The sequence below is a fragment of the Chionomys nivalis genome, chromosome 22 (genome assembly GCF_950005125.1).
Source record: "Chionomys nivalis chromosome 22, mChiNiv1.1, whole genome shotgun sequence".
Taxonomy (NCBI): domain Eukaryota; kingdom Metazoa; phylum Chordata; class Mammalia; order Rodentia; family Cricetidae; genus Chionomys; species Chionomys nivalis.
In genome coordinates this window covers 27,032,566-27,047,941 of record NC_080107.1, presented here as the reverse complement: position 1 = coordinate 27,047,941, position 15,376 = coordinate 27,032,566, and the positions used below count along the sequence as shown (strand labels likewise).

The 15,376-nt window shown below is 45.1% G+C and overlaps 1 protein-coding gene across 19 annotated transcripts in view; it reads right to left on the bottom strand.

Moving 5' to 3' along the window:
• Positions 1–15,376, bottom strand: part of Neb (nebulin) — a 186,466-nt gene that overhangs the window by 48,563 nt on the left and 122,527 nt on the right. For all 19 annotated transcript variants that reach the window (XM_057755442.1, XM_057755424.1, XM_057755423.1 and 16 more), the window contains 20 exons: positions 14,616–14,927; positions 13,494–13,598; positions 13,278–13,382; positions 12,882–12,986; positions 12,190–12,297; positions 11,974–12,087; positions 11,355–11,552; positions 10,909–11,013; positions 10,108–10,212; positions 9,906–10,010; positions 9,400–9,507; positions 7,327–7,440; positions 6,620–6,817; positions 6,189–6,293; positions 5,401–5,505; positions 4,131–4,238; positions 3,552–3,656; positions 1,975–2,082; positions 1,277–1,381; positions 1,077–1,181 (listed from right to left, as the gene is read on the bottom strand). In XM_057755442.1, the coding sequence (XP_057611425.1) occupies positions 1,077–1,181; positions 1,277–1,381; positions 1,975–2,082; positions 3,552–3,656; positions 4,131–4,238; positions 5,401–5,505; positions 6,189–6,293; positions 6,620–6,817; positions 7,327–7,440; positions 9,400–9,507; positions 9,906–10,010; positions 10,108–10,212; positions 10,909–11,013; positions 11,355–11,552; positions 11,974–12,087; positions 12,190–12,297; positions 12,882–12,986; positions 13,278–13,382; positions 13,494–13,598; positions 14,616–14,927 (2,523 nt within the window). The remainder of the gene's footprint in view (positions 1–1,076; positions 1,182–1,276; positions 1,382–1,974; positions 2,083–3,551; positions 3,657–4,130; positions 4,239–5,400; positions 5,506–6,188; positions 6,294–6,619; positions 6,818–7,326; positions 7,441–9,399; positions 9,508–9,905; positions 10,011–10,107; positions 10,213–10,908; positions 11,014–11,354; positions 11,553–11,973; positions 12,088–12,189; positions 12,298–12,881; positions 12,987–13,277; positions 13,383–13,493; positions 13,599–14,615; positions 14,928–15,376) is intronic.

Genomic DNA, 15,376 nt, shown 5'->3' with positions numbered 1-15,376 from the left:
AAAAAAAAAAAAAAAAAAGAACCACAGGACAGCCACGCTTCTTTATCAGTGCACAGTAGCTCTCCCTATCACAGGCTTGCTTTCTGTGGTTTCAGTTTTCCATTGTTAACTGTAATGAAAAAATAGAAAATGAAATATTCCAGAAAAAGTAGGGTTTTTTCCCCAATGGTAGTGGTGCATGCCTTTAATCTCAGCACTCGGGAAGCAGAGGCGGGCGGTTCTCTGTGAGTTTGAGGCCAGCCTGGTTTACAAGAGCAAGTTCCAGGACAGGCTCTAAAGCTGCAGAGAAACCCTGCCTCAAAAAACCAAAACAAAAAAAGCAGTTTTTATATTTTAAATATCTTTTATCTTAGTATATTGTTATGATTATTCTACTGTAATATATGTTGTTAAGCTTAATATCTTATGCCTAATTCACAAGTTCAACCTTATCCAGAGTATGTATTTAATGACCGTATAGTCATGGTTTGGTACTGTCCATGGTTTGATGTATCCCTGGGGGTGGGTCTATGAAAGGTACCCTCCTCCACCAATACAAGGGAACACTGTAGTTTTCATCTTGACTCAACATGTATACCTTCTGATAGTACTCTGCTTGCATTCAGACCATAGTTGAATCTCTAACCCTGAGTTGAGGGGAGGGCACTAATATTGTGTTATCACATTAAGGGAAAAAAAATTACAGATTTAAGGGATTGATCCACCAGGAAAATGAGATCCCCAAGGACTTCTTTTCCTAATGGCAATAAGAAGATGCTACGAGGGAGTGCCACCAGGACCAGGAGGGGAAAGATAGCTAATCTGACCTGGGATGCAGGGCACTTGAACAGTAGGAACAGGTAAAGACCTTACGCTGATGCAGAGTGGCAGTCACTGAATGAGCAAGCGTAGTGGCAGCCCTCTTCCTCCGCTAGAGACCTGTAGGACTTCCCTAACAATTTCACCTCCAAATTGTACATTTAGGTAAGAAGCGAGCACTGAAAAGGCTTTTTCAAAGACCACTGAGTGTCTTAAATGCGAAAAGCAAGGCTACTTCTTGGTAGGACTCCTTTAGAAAGAGCCTACAGGATTCTTACGTCGCTGGTGATGTCTCCCACGTAGCGACAGTGCAACACTTGAGGTGTGTATGGCAGCGAGATCATGTGGCCCCGCGTCTTGAAGAAGTCTGATTTGTAGATCAACTAAAGAAAAAAAAAAACAAACAGAAACTCACACTAGAGAGCAAATGGCCAGCGTTTCTCCCCGGGTGATGGCCTCTCTGTCCCATCATTCTCACCTCACTGACAGCTTCCTGTGTCTTCTTGACTTGGCGGATCTCAGGTGTGTCTGGAGTTGTGTGTATCTTGTCTTTTAGTTTATGATACAATTCTCGATACAGTCTCTGCAGGGAAGGAGAAACCATTCTAGGTGTTTGGGGCAGGAACACAGGGGCATTTACTGACTAAGAAATAATTGAATACTTTACACAAAGAACCAAGAGGAAACTCTGAGACTATAAAATGATTTAAGGTTAGCATAAGAGAAAATGCTTATTTCATTTTGGTGAAGAATTCTGAGGGCAAAGTGGTCTACATCCCATGACATGGTTGCTTAGTAGGACAGAGGTACAAATACGGCTGACGAAAATCAGGGCCGTGAGTCAGACAAAAATATAATCTGATGAAAGATGTTGCACAAATATCATCATAGTCTATGGAACCAAGTCTTTATGATGAATTATGAGGAATACAAGAATCAAAATAGGGTCCTCATACTGTCTTCCAGTCTGTAAACTTACAGATGAAGCCCAAGAAATTCTTAATGCATTTCAAATGAAGTCATGATTTTATTTTATTTTTATTGATTTTTATTGACCTCTACATTTTTCTCTGCTCCTTCCCTGCCTCTCCCCTCCCCTTCAACTCTCTCCCAAGGTCTCCAAAAGTCATGATTTTCAATTCAGTATTTTTCTCCGAGAATAAGTGTTCACAGTACCTCACTAGTAACGTTGTTGACTCTCCGGACATGGACGAATGGGACATCCTTGGGGCCAAGTGTGTACCCATATGCCTTGATGTGTTCATAGGCTTCTTTGTACTTGAACTGAGAAAGCAAAATCAGACTGAGATCAGTGACGGCCACACAGAAAACTGTACTATATTTCTCAATTAGAAAAGAAATTGTCTTGATTTGAAATTTATTCTCTAAAATGCCAACAGTGAGAACTAGCCATAATTTAAATAAACATGACATCCATTAAATGTTATTTTGTTATTAATACTGTGTATGTGCATGCCATGCGTGTGTGGGTACAGGTACATGTGTGTGACATGCGTGTAAATGTCAAAGGTCAACTTTCTGGAATCTGTTCCCCTCCTTCCACCATGGGCTTTGGGGTCAAATCTGGTGTCAGACTTGCACGGCATACATTTTTATTTTTTGCACTATCTCACTGGCCTCAATGACACAATTTTAGTATTGTCTTAAGTCTTGAAAGTTATTAGTTGAATGATAAAGACATGTCTGGAAAGGTTAAAAAATTCCCTCCTGGGTGAAATCTATTTGTAGGAAGTGAGGGAAACCCAAGAAATATCTATCGTTTTAGTCTCAAAGCGGTTTGAAAATTAGGAAATAGGACCAAGGAAAAAGGACCAAGATGACATTTTTAATACTTGATGAATGACCTATAGACTTGTTTCTAAAAATAACAGGTTTAACTCTTAAATATGTTCATGTCTGCTTTGGAGCTGTGTTATTGGGCCACGGCGGCACTGTGTCATTGGCACAGCTGATTCCCAGGACTCTGAAGATAAGCACCAATGAGAGAGAGCTGAATCTTGGTCTCTAGCCATTGGCTATGGTACAGCCTGTAGACTACTCTAAGAGTTGCCCCTGGAGTACATGTCTCAGGTCTATGCTGGCACTCAGGAAATCCAGGAAAGGGAAGTATTTTTTTTTTTTTTTTTCGAGACAGGGTTTCTCTGTGGCTTTGGAGCCTGTCCTGGAACTACTCTGTAGACCAGGCTGGTCTCGAACTCACAGAGATCCGCCTGCCTCTGCCTCCCGAGTGCTGGGATTAAAGGCGTGCGCCACCATCGCCCGGCCAGGAAAGGGAAGTATTGGTGGACTTCCAGTGGCAAATCACAGGCAGTGGAGTCTAGATAGCCCATGAACCGAGCACAGACATTAAAAACCAAGGTAAGTGTCAGGTTCAGTAGCTCTGTAAGTAGTCTCTTCAAAGGGACACACAGTGACGCCTCCTAAGTAAACTTTGCATTTCCAGTAAATGATGTGGGGGAGAGCTTGGGATGTTTCCAGTCCCAGGCCAGCTGAGACAGGCATCTTGACAGTGCTCAACACTGAGCCGAGGTGCCCAGGCTGTCCTGTTGTAACCCACTGTGGTATGCAGGCGCTACCAAATGGTATATCGAAGAGCCAGTGCATCTCATCTCCAGGAACATGCTGTCTGCCCCTGCCCTGCCTTCTGGGTATCGTTTGAGCATGAGAACCGATGCTAACATTAGTCTCTGCACACTCAAATTTCAGGCCCTGACAGAATGAAGATTACTCACGTAGCTACTCATGTAGCGCATGTCCTTGGTGTGATTGAAGTGAGGGGTATCACCTGGGAGCCTGTATCCAGTGGGCAGGTAGCGCAGGCCTTTCTTGTACAAATTCTGCCCAAATGAAAAAGAGCAAGTAAAATGTCTTCTGGCATCGAATAACATCTAGTTAGATTTTTGGCGAGACACAGGAAAGGGAGAGAAGGGTAGGGCCCGAGTTCTTCACATTCAGTGACTTCTGCCTTTATCCCTTATGGTTAGTAGCCCTTTAGAATCAAATGCCCTAACTCTGTCATTATGATTTCGAGGTTTTAAAGAGCAGTGACAGCATGCCAGGTCTCTTCTTTCTGACTTGCAAATATTGGTCAACAACATGCCCATTTTTTATTTGTTTGATTGCTTGGATAGGAGGATCCCATTAGTCAAGAAGGAAGGCAAGGTACGCTGTTTATTGTTCAACTCTTTGAGTGGAAAACAGCACTTATATACCTTCCAAGATCAGTCAGTGAGGATGCATACACAAGCCAGCATGCCTCTAGGGACCCTGCAGCTGGGGTTTCTGCCCATACCCCCTTTCCCAACACCCACCTCACTCTGAAGCTTGTACGCATGGAGGGCCCGGTCCAGATCCACGGTTTTTGTGGTTGGGGCCACTTTGCCTCTGATGCTGTGCACATAGTCATAGTGGTAGACAGCCTGGGTGAGGAGAGGTAAGGTCAGTCATCAGATTGTGGGAGCATTGTTAGAAAGAAACAGAGCAAACGGAAATCCATGATCTCTTTAAAGACTATGAAAAGGGCGAAGCCGGCCTTTGCTTAGTGTTATAAATATGAACCCCTGTCCCTGCCGTCACTGCTTGGACCTGATCTGGTGGCACTATTTTGCAAGTTAGCTGGAGGAAGTTGGTCAGTGGGGCAGATTCTTGTCACAGGCCTGCTTCCCCACCCCTTTCTCTCCTTCCTGTCTGCCACAGGCAGAGGACTGGCCTTCCCCACATGCTCCTACCACCGTGGTATCTAACCAAGGACACAGGACCGAGAAACCATGGAATAAATTCTCTAAACCTGAAAGACAAATGAAATAGTTCTTCCCAGTGTTTCTGTGAGGGATCTGTCACAACGAGAGAAAAAGAACGAATGAACCCAGAGACCTTTGCTGTGTAACTGTGTCTTTTTATGCAGTGGAGTCAGAACCAAGGCTGCAGATATCCCTGGAAGGTGGAGAGCCCATCTCAGGTGTCAAGGGGTGGCCATTGAAAGGACAGCCCATCTCAAGTGTCAGAAACAGGGGTGGCCATCTCCCCTCCAGGAGTTCTAGATAATAGGTAGGAACCTTCTCTTCCCGGGTGCGATCTATTATTTACTTGCTACCTGTGCATTTGATTGACCAAGGACAGCTTGGTGGCTCTCTGCCTGCTCTCAGGCATGACAGGGAATACACGCACAATCCATTTTACACACGAGCCTTGGAGGAGTTAGCAGCTTTTCCCAGGCTTGGATTATGTGGCAGAGGCAGGTCTCCAACCCACACCCTTAACATTGCAGCCCATTTCCTTCCAATTCTACCAGCTGACTCTAATAGAAGGTCTAGACAGGAAGACAGACATAAATGCCTCTAACAACACACAGTATAGCATAAAAAGCAGCACCGGATGCTCTAACAACAAAGCATTTCACAAACACTCACGACGTCACCCCTGCAAACTACTGACACTCCGGATGTCAGGGAAAGGGAGCTGTGCAGACCCTTTCTAAGGCACCAAGTCTAGTTGGCCAGGTAGCAAAAGCTACCCAGTCTTTGGTTGAGCCGTGCCCCATCTTCACTGCTACCCAAAGTCACTTCCCCAGGGAGGGCTTACATCACTCAGCTGCTTCCCACTCTTGACAGCCTGAACGTAGACCGGCGTGTCAGTCACCAGCTTGTAGTCATTCCGTGTCTTCTGCACGTGAGCTTTATACTTGATCTGCCAAGAAGAAGCAAGCAAGTCTATGCTGGAGCATCTATTGCAGCAGACAGCATACTATTTTACGGAGGGTTTGAGAGTCACACCCATCAACAATGTGCACAGGATGGATTTGAATTTTATAACTGCCCATACTACCAGTGTTTACAATCACAGGGGGCTTTAGAGTTATCTAGAAGGTGTGACGGCTGCTCCCCGCGGAAAGCTCTTGCTGAAATCCTGTCATATTACATTGTGTGGCAAATTTCCCTGTACCTTATGACTAAATCCCATCTATTATCCTAACAGATGAGTTTTTCATATAGTAAAAATTATGTGCTCATTAATATATTCAAAATAGTTTAAAAGGTGGAGAGGAGAGCTTGGAGTCACTTCTGCACAGAGGAACGTGACACAGCTGGGTCAGGTTGTTTGATAGAAATGCTAAATGATAGAAATGCTAAATGCTGAGAAGCGAATATTATGTTTTTAGCATCTTTCTCCAGCTTAGCCACCCTCAACAAAATTTATAATGGCGCCGTGGCACTGTTCTCGTTTTAAGCATTATTTTTTTGACTCTAGATTGTGTGGAGGTATGCCTTAGACCAAGAAACTGAAGACAGAGGGGAGGGAAATGGGAAACGGGGAGCAGGTGGAAATTTTAATTAAAAAAATAAAAAAAAAAAGAAACTGAAGACACTCACATCGTTGCGTAGATCATAAGCGTGTTTTGCATGGAGAATTTCAGGAGTGTCCCAGACGTAGCAACCAATGCCCTTCAGCCAGGTGAGGTCATCCTTGTACACAATCTAGGAGGGGGTTTCAGTAAATGCAGAGGATAAGAAACACATATCTGGCCATTTCTTGAAGAGCAAAGAATAGGTGTAGCCTAGACCCAGGTGACACTGGGAAGGAACGAAAAGCAAAAGTTCCTGGGCAGAGATTGAGAAGCCACAGGGATCTCTGCTCAGCCCTGCTTCCAGGGATCGCTCCCAAATCCCTCAGACCCATGGACAGGAAAGTGAGAGGGACAAAGGCCAATGTGGATATCTATCTAGATGAGCCTGCTTTTCATCAGGTGGAAGGGGGAGGATGGTGGGGCGACCATGGGGGTCCTCCTAAGCCATAGGCTTACGTCGCTGATCTGGTCAGTCACTTTCCTGACGTGACTGTTGACTTGTAAGTCGGGGTGGCAGATCCATTCATGGAGGTGCAGGCGGTAGTCCACCTCACTGACTTTCTTCTGAGAATCCTTGGCTGTCACCATCTCCACCATGTCGGGCACGGTGTGGATTTTCATCTTGTTCTGTTCATACACTGATCTGTACAGGCGCTGTGAAAGTCAAGTTGCATCCCAGTCACCAGAAAGCTGCTGTATCGTCACGCAACATCTGCCTTCTCCAGCTTACAGCAAGCAGTGGGGGATGGGGTGGCAGCTGGAATCTTCTTGTATCTTGTATAGATTAACACCAGGCTATTTTTTAAAAGATCCATTTTTATTTTTATGTATGTGTCTGTGTGCATGTATGAGTGAGTGTATATCACATACATATGCGGCCCCTGGAGCTGGAGTTCCAGGCAGTTGTGAGTTGCCTGACACGGGTTCTGAGAACTAAACTTGGGTCCCCTCTAAGAGCAGCAAAGTATTCTTATCTCTTACCCATTTTATCTCTCAGCCTCCAGAACCATTTGCTAAAGCGTGGGCTGGGATAATACTTAGCTTCTTTCTGTATGTACAACCAGTGCCACATGCCTGGTTTCATAGAACCTCATAGAACAACGGATACCACGTGACTACTTGATTCAGCTCCTGTGCCCACTCAAGCCTTTGCTGGTACTCACATCAATGTTGAGCTTGCCCACCCGGAGACACCGCGCTGTGTTCGGGTCGTCTTCAACGCTTTTCGGCAATGTGTAAAGAGCTTTGAATTTCTCATATTCTTCTCGGTATTTGATCTATAGAGGACAAGTAGAAAAAGCTAAAACACAAAGAGTAAAGACTTACTGTTTTTTTTGTTTTTCAAAAAAAGGAAGAGACAAAGGTCCTGCGCCTCCCAAGATCAGTATCGAGAAGGAGGGGGAATGGTGTGAGGGGAGGAGAAGAGAAGTGGGGATAGGGGGAGGGGAATGGGGGGAGGGGGCAATATGTGGGAGGAGGGGAGGGAAATGGGAAACGGGGAGCAGGTGGAAATTTTAATTAAAAAAGAATAAAAATAAATAAAAAGAAAAAAAAAAGATCCAGATAATGTGCTATGGGTTGGGGCTGGTGCACTTCCAAGTGCTCACATTCAGACCCATACAAAGACACTAGAGCCAGCACAGGGCCATTGTGAGGCTGCAACCAGGCCACATCTGGAAGTACTTTTATCCTGGACCAGGCTAGAAAACTGTACTGTTTTCAAGAGCCCATGTCAAATACCACTGCTACTACACCTTACTTCTAGGATTACACCTTAGGTGGTTAAAATGTTTATAATGATGAGGATCAAACCCAGGACCTTGAACATGCAAAGCAAACAGTTTGCCACTGAGCCACACCCCCAGCTTGTGGTAAGGGACTATTAAATCGTCTCTTCTCTTTCTTGCTCTCCCACATGAAAGGTTCAGACTGCGCTCGGAACCTTTGCTGTTGAGAAGTACAATGGCCTATGGTTGAGAGTGATAATTCTTGAATTTCAGTGTCTTCAAGAGTTTCCAAAGGTAGCTCAGTCAGCCTTTAGATTTTAGTTTGTACCATTTGTCAATCAATACAACACAACGAGCTAGGGGCAAGGCAGAGAGAGGCAAGAGGCAGCTTCCGGGGCACGGGAGCAACACACAGGCTCTCAGGACCCAGAGAGCCACTCTCAGAGGAAGTAAGTGGAGGACTGGGCTGCTTCATTAATTAGAAGCAAAACAGAATTCCCACCCAAATCCCAAACAAATACCAGGACACAATATTCCAGAATCTGAGCTGATCTACCCTCAGCTGTGAAAAGTCAGCCTTCACAGGAACTCCATTTTCCCCCTTAAAATTATTTCCAACCGCCGGGCGGTGGTGGCGCACGCCTTTAATCCCAGCACTTGGGAGGCAGAGGCAGAGGCAGGCAGATCTCTGTGAGTTCGAGACCAGCCTGGTCTACAAGAGCTAGTTCCAGGACAGGCTCCGAAACCACAGAGAAACCCTGTCTCGAAAAACCAAAAAAAAAATTTCCAACCAATGTTGGGATCCTTAATTCCCCCCACCTCGTTCCAACAATATTCTGCCCAGCATCTGCAACGGAAGAAGAGGCGCCTCCCCGGGGCTCTGTAAAGTGTATTCACCAACGAGGGGCATGTTCCTCGGTCACATTGGCTTCTCTGGTAACAGTGTGAAAACCAGCTATAGCTACCACAATCCTCAGCTTAGCTTTGGACCAGTTTTCACCTAATTCTAGCAAAACACCCTATTTTGGGTTTGGTTTTCTGAGGCAGGATCTTACTCTAATCCAGGCGAGACTGAAACCCATGACTTTAGGCTAGACTGGCCTTGAACCCACAGCAATCTTCTTGCCATAGTCTCCTCCATGCTGGACTTGTAGTGAGCCACCAGGCCTGGCTGGAAATGCTCCATTCTTATGGTGGTTTGTGTTGGCTTTTTCTCTTCACTGCTGGTTGAAGCAGAGGCTACCTAGTCATGCTATCTGTACACAGGAAGCCTGGACGACTGCACCTGTGTCTTCCTGACTGGTAAGTGTGACTCTCCAGGGACTGCAGTGCCCCGAGAGGAGGCAGTGAGCAGGGACTTTGATGCCAAGCTATTAGAAGTATTTGCCAGACATCCCTAAGGGTGTTGGGGTGCTTCTGGGCAACATCAGAACAGCCTAGGGACTTCTTGGTATGGGGGGGCGGAGAGCAAAGGGTGAGGGGAGGCTGTGATGCTTGTACTTGACTTACATGGCTGGCCAGGTGCTTCTGGTTCTTGGCATGAGTCAGGGACAAGGTGCTGGTTGGCAGCTTGTAGCTGGTGGCTTTCACCTTATCCCAGGCCTCCTTGTATATGTTCTAGAAGGGTTAAAACAAATCTCGTGAGTACAGGCACTGTGCTCCGGTTAGCCCCCACATATTTTCCAACCCCGGGGCATTCTTTCAGAGTGTGAACTTTAGCTGTATAGTAGGATATATTGGGAAAATGGGAATTGGATGGTTCAGGAAAAACTAGACAAACTTTTTTTTTTTTTTTTTCTTTTTTGAGACAGGGTTTCTCTGTGATTTTGGAGTCTGTCCTGGAACTAGCTCTTGTAGACCAGGCTGGTCTCAAACTCAGAGATCCGCCTGCCTCTGCCTCCCAAGTGCTGGGATTAAAGGTGTGCGCCACCACCGCCCGGCTAGACAAACCTTTATGGAAAGGTTTTATCCCTATTTTTAAAAATCCTGTCTCTGAAGGGGAAAGGATGACTCACGCTGCTGTAAAGACTCTTCAGGTTCTTGGTTCTGTCATAATCGGCAGTCTCTAGGACCGTGGTATACTTGTCCTTAATCTGATGATAATTTTCCTTATATTTCACCTGCAGACAAAAAGGAACGACTTCTGTACCTCTGCTAGTGGAAGACCTCTGAAGACAAGAAAGGGCTTACCCTAGAGAGAGGACAAGGACATCATACCTCACTGGCATTGATGCCACTCTGAAGAGCAGTCACGTAAACCGGCGTGTCTGTGACCAGGTTATAGTTCTGCAGATTGTCTTTGCTTGCTGCTGTGTATTGTAGCTGTGGAGGAGAACAAAAGTCATCCAAAATGGCAACAAAGCAAAGTTGGCTGCTTCTGGCACCTTAGCCACCTCTATCTTGACTTCCGGGTTTCTGCTTTAATTTAAGAAGCAGGCTGCCACCACTCTGCCATCCACAGACTTCGTGCGGCAGCCAAAACAAGCAGCAGCTGTCCTTGGCCAAGACAGAGGTCTGGATCTCTGTGAGGTGTCTTTCTTCATTCTGTTACCTTCTCCATGCCGCCTTCCAGCCCTCACAGTAGCAGCCCACAGAGCCATCAGACCTGCCCAATCACAGCTCAACAGTGACACATGCTGCGACATGCCCCAGATAATGATTTCCCCCAAAACACAGGTACCTGTTGTCAAAGCACACTTTACTTCCTATATTCTGCAAGTTAACCTGGCCAAGATGGAGATGCCTATAAACAGTTCACCATCCCACAACCCTCTCCTCTGTAACTTCCTGTCACAAATGCACATGACCTTCAGCTATAGGTTAGAGTCACACCAGAGCAGGTCACCACAAGACATCTGACTGGGGACAGTTACCTTAGATTATGAGTTACCTAAGATCATGCACCTTTACAGCAACCTCTCATCAGAGTTTAGGGACAGCCTGGCCAGCAGCCTATGGATGCTACCATGAACTATGGTGACATCTGGACAGTTGGTCCTTATAGGGAGATCGGCTCACCTGACTCTGGAGGTCATACGCCTTCTTGGCATGGAGAATCTGGGGTGTGTCCCAAACATAGCAGCCGATGCCTTTTAGCCAGTTCAAATCATCTTTATATACATTCTGCAACAAAGAAGAAAGATGGAAGGTGGCAGGTATTCAGAATTTACAGTTGGTCCCTTTGATGGCTTCTTGCTGCTCCTTGACCTTCAACCAGCTGAAAGTGACTTCCTGTCTGAAAGATGTCTCAGAGGGGAACTGCCTAATCTGAGTCTAGTGCTGAACCAATTAAATATTCGGCACAGGTGCCCTACGGCTCAGAGGGGACCCTCATACGAAGAGTAGACAGTCATGCCACTTAGTGTTGTCTGGGTCTGTGAGCAGGGGAAGTGGCACCATGGGAAGTTAAGCAGGAACAGGTGAAGTCTGCAGGCTAAGGCAAAGTGCAGAAAAGGGCATCATACATCACTTAAAATCTCCTGGGCGTTTCGGGCGCGGATAACGTTGGGCTCCTCCGGAAGTGACGTCCACTGGTGGAAGTAGTGTCGGTACTCCAGGTCGCTGAGGATGTACTGGCACCTTTTTGCCAGCACGTGGTTCATCATGTCATTGGGGATATGCACGTTTGCTTTTGTGTCCTCATAATCTCTCCTGTAGTTCAACTAGAGATGGTTTTAGAGACAGAAATTATTAAGGGATGAAAACCTAAAATATTCAGGCCAATTTCTTTAGTCCCATTTCTAATATAGATCAGTACATAGAGAATACAAAAAAATAACATTAAAAGTTAAAAAGAAAAGTGTTCTTTCTAACCCTCTGTAATGCAATGTCATTAGGAAACTTGTGTTGCTTTTTTTTTTTTTTTTTTTTTGCCAATTCAAAGCCCTTATTGTAGGCTTGGTTAAAAAAAGGGCCAGGGGCAGTGTCTACAGACAGTTAGGGTGATGAAATCTGAAAGATGATCCATCCCCCCACTACTCTCTCCCCCAGCTAATCTTGAGTCACGGGGAAGGTGATAAATGCGTGGACACAAGAACACACGGAAATTGTACACATCTAACAGGGAAGTAAGCCCTGGCTCACCGCACTCCGCATCTGCTGGAAATCCAGACAGTGGACCACTCCGGGGAATTCGCTTATTTCTTTTCCAGCCAGGTAGTGACCCTTCTGCTTCTCATAGGTTTCCTTGTATTTCAGCTGAAAAATGGGTTCAACATTGAGAATCGCTGGAGTTTTCTATCCAACTTCTTGCTCCTCAATAAAGACTCTGATCCTAGGAGAGGAAACAGTCAAACTGACCTCACTGTTCACCAGGTCGGCATGCTTGGCTCCAACGATGGGAATGTACTTCTCATCCAGGGTGTAGCCGTAGGCCTTGGTTCCCTCCCATGCTCCTTTGTATAGTATCTGGAACAAAGAAACACATGTTAACAGAATCACATTCACCTATATTCAGAGAGTATCCAAACCATCATTTATGTTCAAAGGCAAGAATGATTATCATCATTAGAGTGCCTAACCTAAAACCAGGAAGTTATTTGATTGAATCTACAAATGGAAACATTTTATAACAGTTGATTACATTTACACTTCTTGAAAAAATGATGATAAATTTGCACATAAGGAAAAGACTCACCAAATATTGTTCCATATTGGTACACACACACAAACACACACACACTTCTTTAAATTAGCTGGATTAAATTAGGAAGTATAGGCCTTCCATTTGCTGACTGGGATTGTACGTGTAGGGTTGTTGAGGAAGGATGTGTTCTCCTCCACTTTTCTTTCTTTTTGGTACCTGTTCCATCCTTTGTGCTGTCTTCAGAGCCCTGATAACACTTGCTACACCATTACCTATTTATTTGCATTAGTAGAAGCAATGAAGACAACTGGCCGCCCTCCAAGTTCAGTTTACAAAACCAGGTAAGAATACGAGAATTGACAAGACCGTAATTAGGAAACAAGTCATTATATAAAATAGGACTCACAGTGCTGTACAGTTTCCCCATGTCTTTGGAGTGGGTGATGTGTGGTGTGTCTGGAGAAAATATGTACTTGCCCTTTGCCTTATTAAATGTTTCTTTATATTTCACCTAAAAAGAGGAAAAATAAAACCTTTTGGTTAGCCTAAACTCACATTTAAAATTTCCTAAGACATACCTTGAAGACATAATAATCTACATTTACATAGAAACACTAACCAATTGGTTGACTAATATTCTGGTCAAGAATACAGATATGTAAAAGTGGATGCAATATATACCATTGTCAAAGATCATCTTGCAATTTATCCCTCTCTCAATTTTAAGTTGTCAATTATCTAGAATTAATAATTCACTTAGCTTCTTGGTCCAAGCACTTCAACATAAACAATATGAACTTACATCACTTTGATTGACTGAGTTAATCTTGGCTAGAACAATCTCTGGAGGGTCCACTACACTGGTAAAGTTGGGATAGTTGTCAAGAGCATCTTTCTTATATTTTATCTGAAATGAATAGAGACAATTAAGATAGCTCTGTCCCCACAAGGCACCCCATCCCTGTGTGGCATGTAAGGAAAGTAGGTATTAGGTTAAAAATCCAACTGCTCTGTATACCTGATTCACCATTTCCTGGTTCCGTGTAACCCTCACATGGTCCACAGAATCCAGAGGGATCCAGCCAATACCTCGGAGCCATTCCAGGTCAGCTTTGTAGACATTCTGAGGAGAGAGGAGAGATGGAAAGGGCTGTAGGTGACACAGGATAACCACAGAGGATTCCAGACAATCTTTCAGAACATTGTGATGGATTTCTCTTTAGTGGCTGTTGTCTCATTCATTCAGCCATGGCTTTGCCTGGTATTAGTTCTTGAGCTTGTGACTGCACAAGGCCCTGAGTTCAGTGCCTTAAGGACTCAGCACAAGGTGAAGTGCTGTAAGAGCGAGGTCACTGGAGGGCGACTGGAGTTAGGAATAAGTTGTGGCCGTGAGGAAAGGTTTACCAAAGAGGCTGCAGTCGTAGATGGGCAGGGTATCTCACGCTAGCTACCTGGACTACATGAAGGAGAGTGTACATGGACATGCTTATGAAGGTGTGGGGAATGGGGAGGCATCTCCTCTAGTCTGGACAAGGCTGCCTGTTCCCATCACCACCTTCTCTCCAACCCTAGCTCCTGGATTGGCTGACTGGAGGAAAGCTGGCCACCAGTCACTTTGTAGCAAACAATGAGGCAATCTCTTCCGTCTGGTAATGATGAAAAGAGCCATGTTGAGTTACTCTTCTGCGTCTGAGATGCGACTCCAGTGCACGTTCTGGTCCTCCTCCACAAAAGGCTGGGGGTGTGGAGAGTTCTCACTTCAGGCTTCAGGGTAAGGTGGTGTATCATATTACCATCCTGAGGGATACTAGGCTCATGCAGCTTACAGCTCTCTCTCTCTCTCTCTCTCTCTCTCTCTCTCTCTCTCTCTCTCTCTCTCTCTCGTTCGCTCGCTCGCTCGCTCAACTTTGGCTCCCTTATAAGCAGCTACTTAAGTCTCTTGAGGAGTAAGACATCCAGGGAAGTAGGTTGCCTTTCATCTTTGATTAAGATTGCTAAAAGTCTCAGCTCAGTCTCCAGCATTATTCCTTTCTAGGGACAAACTCAATGCTTGTGGCTCAAAGTGTCAAAGATGGAATGCTGCTTATTATTCTCATAGTGTATGGCGTAGTCAAGACAACAAGAAACTACAGCCACTTACGTCACTCTGAAGGTCATAGGCGATTTTTGCTTGAATAACGTCATTTTGGTCAGGATGGCACGTCCATTGGCGCAGGTAATGGCGGTAATCAATGTCACTGACAAGATTCTGCCCCTCCTTGGCAGCCACCACTGATACCATGTCAGCAGGTATATTGATTTTGGCCTTCGTCTTATGGTAGTCCTCCTTGTAGAGCCTGTCATTCTGAATCTGGCCTGCGTGCTCAAACCAAACCAGCTTGGGATCGTCTCTCATTGTGGGAACACCAACATAGTGACCTTTCTGCTTCACGTGTTCCGCTTTGTATTTCAGCTGGGGAGAGGCAGAATATGGAACCCGTCAGCTTTGATAAGCACGCGGCACAAAGTAGGGTTGATGAAGAGGAGGAACAGCCAGCAGTTTCACTCCCTAGCTTTCTGATGGGCACTTCTATTCTGAGATAACAAAAACCACACTGAAATAGAGATAAATGCCACTGAGATAAACAGATATGAGGAAATAGCTAGTTTAGGCTTGCTGTTGTTTTATCCAGTTTCTTAGCTCGCCAAGTGGAGGCTGGCCTTCATAAAGTAGAGCTGAAGTTCTCCTTGACCTCCTGATCCTCCTGCCTCTACCTCTTAAGGTCTGTGATTATAGGCTTGTGCATAAACACCTGGCCGAGGCAGCCATTTTAAATAGAGAAAAACCTCGTAAGCTTGTTCTCTATATTTGGGAGCCTGCAGATTTTATAGAGGTCAGAAGATACAAGGAAACAAAACAAA